General features: G+C 36.2%; 1 protein-coding gene across 2 annotated transcripts; it reads left to right on the top strand.

Moving 5' to 3' along the window:
* The first annotated feature begins 247 nt into the window (after window positions 1–247).
* On the top strand, window positions 248–7,633 carry cox4i1l (cytochrome c oxidase subunit 4I1, like). 2 transcript variants are annotated; one of them, XM_084102624.1, is made up of 5 exons: window positions 248–382; window positions 2,324–2,417; window positions 2,639–2,800; window positions 4,288–4,419; window positions 7,375–7,633. In XM_084102624.1, exons 2-5 carry the CDS (start codon window positions 2,324–2,326, stop codon window positions 7,506–7,508), a joined length of 522 nt encoding a protein of 173 aa, XP_083958750.1. In that variant the 5' UTR covers window positions 248–382; the 3' UTR covers window positions 7,509–7,633. The 2 variants fall into 2 exon arrangements, with proteins under 2 accessions (XP_083958750.1, XP_083958751.1); XM_084102625.1 differs by lacking the exon at window positions 248–382 and adding an exon at window positions 1,161–1,243.
* The last annotated feature ends 560 nt before the right edge of the window (window positions 7,634–8,193 follow it).

Here is an 8,193-nt window from a genome sequence, read left to right as displayed (position 1 = left end):
GTTCGCGGATAGGAAGTGCTGGCTCTGCTGTTAACGCAACATATAAACAGAAGTCAAAAACATTATGTCGAGACTACAACATGCTGGACAAAATGATGTGCCACCTTCCTTGAAGGAAATCCTAGTGCTAGATGAAATACAAGTCTACGAAAAAAAACCCCAACAAAATAAATCGTGTCAGTCAGAATCAACCTGTAGCAATGGCTTGGTGCGCGCGCTCATATGCGCTTCTGGCGAGCCTGTTCCTGACTCGCGCTCATTGGTTCATTTGGCTGATAGCACCTGACTCGCAATCCACCCGTTTCTAACTGATCCATGAAACCATAAAGACAGAGCACGTAGGCAACTTCTTGTCGACAAGCTCAGACCATCATTTCTCAAGGTAAATTCATATGCATTTACTTTTTAGTATTAAACAGAGTAAATATAAATACTCACTGATGCTGCAAACGCTTTATTCCAGATGTGCATGTGAGATTAACTACAAAATTAGAGTTAAAAAGTTCCTCTCGAATGAGAGTAAAACATGCAAATTATGTCCTTAACTGGAACTATACGCTACGCAATGTTTACATATAGGCTACAGCCTATTTAATTTAAAAATGATAGGCTAATGCTAAATGATAATCCTCGTTTTTGGATAATGTGTAAACTTCCTGAAATAGCCTAGGTCTATTTACAGAATTTTGAACTTGAAATAACCTGTTGTGTGTTGACGAATAATTAATGTCATCGCATTTAATACTAGGCCTATTTATATTATATAAATACCTATCTCAGAATGTTTGCATGAGCAGTAGATCACTACAACATTTTTTTTGTCGTTTGCAGATATTGAAAGAATGCGCGCGTGATGATTTTATATTTAGATTTGTATTGTTTCACTTTGCTCGATATTGATGTCACGCGGCCCCCGTGAAGTAATTTTAGCGGCTGCAGAATATTCCACACTACGTGACAGGCAGCACATAGCCAATATCTCTGACTCTAGCTGGAAACCTGCTCGTTTATATTTATGTGGCAGGTGCATTGATATGAAATGTGATCATTTTCAATCATAAGCATTTCTCTGCCCCTTTTAAGGTGTCGGACACGGACACCAATGTCATGAGCAACGGCATTTCACATTTACATTTGCATTTATTAACCTTGCAGACGCGCTCTCGCAAAAGCTCCATTCAAGATCATTGGCTGTTTCTCCAGTGAACTGGCTGCCTTGACTGCATAGGCATCACAAGTGAAGGTTGAGCTGTCAGTCACATATGTGGTCATCCCTAACTCCAATATTACGGCTACAATAATACTGTGGCATTCTGTGAACAGGGTTCACTGTCATGGCAAATCTTGAAAAATTGGACTTTTAAAAATTTTGATTTTGGTATATCACGGAAATGAATCAAACTAAAATCTTAAAAAGACAAGGAAATGCCATTGACACTTATATCACATTTCAAAGGTTTTGGGTCAGTAAGATAGAATGTAATCCATCTGGTTTTTTTTTTTTTTTTTTTTTTTTTTTTTTAATCTTACTGACCCCTAACTTTTAACAAACAAACAGTAGGCCTACATTATTTAGTATGATCACTTTTTATTAGAAGCAATAAAGACTTGATGTTCTTTTGAACTTTCTATAGCTACATAATTTTTTTTTTTTTAAATCAGAATAAAAATGTAGCCTATCATGATTTCCACAAAAGTATTTTCAGCTGTGATAATAATAAGAAATGTTATACCAAATATGCATATTAGAAATTATGATTTCTGAAGGATCACGTGACACTGAAGATGCTGAAAATTCAGCTTTGCCATCACATGAATAGATTAAATTTTAAAATATATTAAAATAGAAAATAATTATTATAAATTGTAATAATATTACTGTTTTACTGCATTATGATCAAATAAATGCAGCTGAGTGAGCGAGACAAAAATAAGTCTTACCAGCCCCAAACTTTTTAATGATAGCATTTCATCAAAACAGCTATTTCTGAGTACAATCTCTATGTGTAACCTTACCTATATATATATATATATATATATATATATATATATATATATATACATACATACATTCAGTTACTAATATCATCATTAAGTTCATTCTAAATTAGAACACAATGAATTGTGATCATATCTGATATAATCAGTGTGTTGCATCAGTACTTTTGGACTTGGTGGAAACTGTGGTAAAAGAGCAGAAAGTTAGCTCCTATAACAGTAGGTTTTGAGACTCAACCATTGTCAAGCCGATCCCTGTGTAACTTTCCTGAAAACTTAATGAGTTGTCCATGAGTCCGGCCAATTGTTTCCCCATTGTTTTTAGATGCTGGCTTCACGTGCACTGGTGCGGGGACTGCAGTCTGGATTCTGGAGGAGGGTGTCAACTTCATCTGGTGCCTGGGCTGCACATACTCACGGTGATCTATCTATCTATCTATCTATCTATCTATCTATCTATCTATCTATCTATCTATCTATCTATCTATCTATCCATCCATCCATCCATCCATCCATCCATCCATCCATCCATCCATCCATCCATCCATCCATCCATCCATCCATCCATCCATCCATCCATCCATCCATCCATCCATCCATCGTCCTTTGACTGTTCTTGTTCTTGTGTATTTGTCCTCAGATGTCGATGTGCTTGATTGCTCCGCTCCTCAGTACAACAACCGTCTGGACACTCCATTGCCAGATGTTCCATTTGTCAGAAATCTGAGTGCTGAACAGAAGAAACTCAAAGAAAAAGAGAAGGGACCGTGGACCCAGCTCACCAAGGAGGAGAAACTAGCCAGTAAATCTGCAGGGCTAAGGCTAACTTTTTTTTTTTTTTTAATCTACCAAAAATCTTAAACAAGTGGAGGCTAGACTTTGAACTTGGGTGTGGAGGAAACTGTTACTCACCTGAAAGACCACATTTGTCTTCACAGTAGCTGTATAAACATACTCATATATCATTTTTACTCTAAGTAGAAGTAGGTACTGTAAGGAAAATATGATATACAGAACCATTCAAATGTTTGGGGTCAATATGTTTTTTTGTTTTTTTTTAAGAAATATTTTTTTCCCCCCACAAAGACACATTAAATAATTAAAAAACATATTTCACATTGTTATATATATATATATATATATATATATATATATATAAAAAAAAAAAAATTCAAATAAGTGCTCATCAGAGAATTAATCCAAGAATGGCAGTTTTCACAAAAATATTAAGCACCACAACTGTTTTCAACATTGACTATACTTATATTCATACTTATATTATTATTATTATACAATATGAATGGTATTTTAGACATCAAACCAGCATATACAGTACTTTCTGAAGGATCGTGTGACACTGAAGACTGGAGTAATGATGCTGAAAATCCTGGAGCTAGCACACGAGTAAAGTACATTTTAAAATATATTACAATATTACTGCATATTTGTAATCAACTAAATTCAGCCTTGTTGAGCATAAGATACTTCTTTCAAAAATATTTAAAAAATCTTACAGACCCCAAACTTTTGAACAATAGAGGATATTATCATATTATCACATTATATTATCTATTTTTAAAAGTATTATATCCTATTTTATTATATATTATATTCTCTTCTATTACCTTTTGTATTACTTTTACACACACACACACACACACACACACGCTCACTAGCTACCAATAGAACTGATTCAGATCCTTTAGGATCCTTTGAATGCTGATCGAACACATGGCGGAAACTGATCAGTTTTCTTGAGTAGGTATTAGAGTTACTTGCTTTTAATGTTACGAGGATTCAGAAGGAATTTCAGATGGAGCAACACGCCACCCCATATCAGTCTGTCTGGCATAAATATAGTGATATTTCTTTTTTCAAATATTCTTATTATTTTTTTTTTATATATTTCATATTTTTTATATTAGATTTTAAATCTATATAAGAAATATATCTATTCATTTAATTCATATAATATTTATTTGCAGTTTTATATTCCTTTGTGGTGTATAATAGATTATTTTTACCTGGGTAAGATCCCTCAAGGCTAAATTATTAATATAGTAAATGGGTCATGGGTCTTGGGAATTATAATGCTAATGCTGGATATGCTAATGCTGCTCATTTAGCCTCAGGTATATATAAAGTTCTTTACCACCAGATGGCAGCGTTGTCCAGCTGTTTGAGTTGAATAGTGGCAAACCTTGCCCTCCAAGTGTGGATGCAAGCAGGGCAAACTACTAAATCCAACTATTAAGATTCAGTCTGTGTGTGGTGTCTCTTTCTTTGCAGTATACAGACTCACACATGAGCTGTCGTTTCCAGAGATGAAGAAAGGCTCCAAAGAGTGGATGACTGTCTTCGGGGGCATTTTCTTCTTCCTTGGCTTCACAGGGCTGCTGGTCTGGTGGCAGCGTGTCTATGGTGGGTTATATTTATACATATACATCCTCTAGTCTAAATGATGCTTAAAGTCACCATGAAATCAAAATTAACAATTCTTTTGTTTTATTTTTTTTATTTTTTTATATTGCAGTATGCACTTCTTTTCAAAGTCTATGTGCCCTCATAATCTTTAATCAAAATAACTTCCCTTCCCTCTTGCAACAACATCTATTCTCTGATGACGTGTTTACTGGCGTGAGGGCGAGACAACCTGTCAATCACATGAGATCACAGCATTAGCAAACGACAAAACGAAGCAACAACCAATAAATTCCCAATGGACAAAATCAAGTCCCGCCCTACATTTTTTCTTGTTTGAAAAGCTGTTTCACTCAATATACATCACAATAGGGAAGAAAAGACTATCGCAACTTCCGTTTTATGCGGACTTTAATGGTTTTTGAATGCCAGAATATGGCGGGAAAGCTTTAAATGCTTGAATTTCAGGCATTTCATCATTACTGATACGTTCTGGATACACTTTGATGTGAGATCCGGGTGGATCTTATTGTGTTGATGATTTATTTATTCATCCAATCAGAGTCAGAAACAGTCATTGAATCCAAAATCAACATAACGTATTGGCTTCTGCTAAATTAAGGCTCAAAACCTCGCTTAGCATAGCATTTCCACTTGGATTTTGTTCTTTTTGCCTTTTCATTTGGATCCCTTTCCTCTAATGTGACCATCAGATAGCTCTCAGAGTACAGATCGCTCTGATTTGAACGTGTCAGATGGAGGAATCAGTTCTGCCTTTTTACCTGCAGCACACACTCCCACTGCATTCCCTCGGCTGAAATAATTGGACTTGGTTGTGTTTTGCAGTCAGCAGTTTAAAGGAGCAGAAAAGAGGGGAAAGATTTACGTGTTTGAGCCTCGGCTTCAGTTCAGGAATCCCTTTAGACCCAGCTGAACTTCTTAACAAATGATAGGAAGAATTCCAAGGCTGTGTGTATAAGACAGATGGGAAACAGTTGACATGTTTAAAACAGAATGAGTGTGCATTGTGTGGTTGTGTGTGTGTGTGTTTGCTTAAGTGTGTGAGTGAGTTCTTGTCGGAAGCAGACGAGTCTCCTCAATCTCAGTCTCAGAAGCCCCAGGTCTTTGAGGAAGGAAGTCAATGCTACATCACCTCAGGAGAGACACAGTAGAGGAAAATAATGCAATGAGGGAAGAAAACAGAGAAACTGTGAGAACAGGAGTTTGGTGAGGATCCGGGGGGTGGGGGTGGGGGTGGGGGGGAAGTAGTCAAAGTGAAAAAGGTATACAGAAGTCCAAAAGTCAGTTGTCGGTTGAGCTCTGGGTATTTCCCACATTGTCTGGCTCATGTTGTGACTTGAATAACTCTGCTCTTGGGCGCTGTTCTTCTAACTCATTAAGACTCATTTGAGGTTGACTTCGGCAATTGTCGGGATTCATTTATTTTTCAGGAGAGCCACCTGAGATACAGTCATGTCGCAGGTTCTTGCAGGCATCTCTGCAACCCACGACTGCACAAAAACCGAAAAGAATTTCCTTCACATTCCTCGGGGCAGGTGCACAGACTCCACCTGGCAAAAAAAAATGAACTGTTTTCCATAATCTTTTTGATGTGTTCATGTGGTAGAAACTATACCGTCTGCCTTGAGGGGAGGTGGGGGGATGCCCTTGGAAAAATGACATTATATTAACCAGATATACAGAGTCCACATCGAAATACTGGGATTCAAAATTTAAACCTGGAGACAAACAGAAAGTTTTACGATTTTAAAAACTGTACAACAAAGAAGTATTATTATAGCAATGTAAGAAATTTGCCTGTACATACACACCCCTGTTAAAACAGATGATTTTTGTGATGTAAGAATGAAAGAAAGATAAACTACATCAGAACTTTTGCATGTTTAATGTAAAATTACAATAAAAAAACCAAAGTGACATTTCAGAGAAAATTATGAAAATGTCATAAAAATTTTATATCTAAAATAGAAATATCTAAAAATAGAAATATATGTGTATGTATGTACATATATATATATATATATATATATATATATATATATATATGTTTTGAATTCAAATTTATTTTGATATGCTGTTAATATTATAAAAATTAACAATAGATGCATTTTTTGGACTTTTGAACTCTACTGTATACCAATTTTCAATGCATCATTCTTATGATTTAGTTATAAAATAATATAGGCTCCACCACTGCAACCTTTTTTTGGCCGAGTGGATTTGCATATTTATTTGCTCCATTTTTACATGAACCAGGTTTGTGATATTAGCAGACGTGTTTGTGCATGTTGTGCAGACACAATAGTTTTCTCTAATTTGTTTATTTCTCTGTCGCCTGCTCTTCGCCTGGAGGATAAAACCCCAGCAGAAGAGTCTGAGCTGGCAGGTGCTGCCCTCTGTTAGGACACTTAACTGCTGACTATCTGGGGTTTTTTCTGCTGACAGGTCTACCGTTCCACTGAGGGGATTTTGCACAATAACTGTGTCTTCCACAGCGACATCTTTCCCGCTTTTTTAATTTAACGATTTACCAGAGTTTTATCAGAGTTTGTTTGGTTATTCTGTGAAATGGGCTATATTAATATATATACCGTTAATACATTAAGGGCATTTCGGAATAGTTTGTTGTCCCTTATCATTTACTCACCCTCAATTTGTTCTGTTGAACACAGAAGAAGATATTTCGAAGAATGCTGGTAACCAGACAGTTGATGGCAGCCATTGACTTCCATAGTAGGAAAAAAAACACAGTGGAAGTCAATGGCTACCGTCAACTGGTTATCAACATTCTTCAAAATATCTTCTTCTGTGTTCAACAGAACAAAGAAACTAATTTTATACTCACAGATTTGGGGGTGATCAAATGATGACAATGCATGACAATGATGAACAATGTATTTAATCTAGAATTTCTCTAAATTCTCTGTTTGGCAGTGTATGGTGATGTTCCGCACACTTTCTCTCAAGAGTGGATCGACAAGCAGACGCAGAGGATGATAGATATGAGAGTGAACCCCGTCCACGGATTCTCTAATAAGTGGGACTATGAAAAGAAACAGTGGAAATAAATGCATTCTGATGTACTAATGATGTTTGCATTAATGAGACGTTCCAAACTCAATAATGCTGTGCAACCGACAGCCTTAAAATGTATACCTGTGTGAATCCAAATAAATGCACTGAATTAAACTCAGAGCTGCTTCAGTATTCTGGCTTTGTACTGTTTGTACTTTGAACAAAGCATGTGTGTTGGTACATTTAACCTGATACCTGACTACCGTAGAATTGAATATGCATTAACATGATTGGCTGGGGCAGGTGGAGTGAGAGAGTGTGTTATTGGCTGAGGAGTTAATCCAATCTCTTTTCAAGTGCCTAAAATGACTTGTTTGACAAGTTAATTATAGAAGTACAAATATTAAATGTAGTTCCGCAGTGCTTCAAATAGTTTTAGATGAAGTCACACTGCTGTCACTGCTTGAAATGTCATGTTTACTACCCAATAGACACACTGCTAATTGCGTTCAACAAGTAGATCCATTAACCACTGGGCAATTTAAAGGGTTAGTTCACCCAAAAATGAAAATTACCCCATAATTTACTCACCCTCAACCCATCCTAGGTGTATGACTTTCTTCTTTTAGCCAAACACTATCTATCTATCTATCTATCTATCTATCTATCTATCTATCTATCTATCTATCCCAAGGTTTGACCCACATTGATTGCACTGAACAAAAACACAAAAATACT

This window comes from Abramis brama, assembly GCF_963993115.1.
Source record: "Abramis brama genome assembly, chromosome: 24".
In the NCBI taxonomy this organism is placed as follows: domain Eukaryota; kingdom Metazoa; phylum Chordata; class Actinopteri; order Cypriniformes; family Leuciscidae; genus Abramis; species Abramis brama.
Note: the sequence above shows the minus strand (reverse complement) of the source record. Positions and strands in the feature narration are given on the sequence as shown.

Bases quoted from the DNA above. Each gene is read 5' to 3' on its own strand.
- cox4i1l (XM_084102624.1), top strand. From the start codon at position 2,324: ATGCTGGCTTCACGTGCACTGGTGCGGGGACTGCAGTCTGGATTCTGG. The intron at 2,801-4,287 runs GTAAATCTGCAG...CTTTCTTTGCAG, and splicing joins CAAGGAGGAGAAACTAGCCA to TATACAGACTCACACATGAG. The intron at 4,420-7,374 runs GTGGGTTATATT...TCTGTTTGGCAG, and splicing joins CTGGTGGCAGCGTGTCTATG to TGTATGGTGATGTTCCGCAC.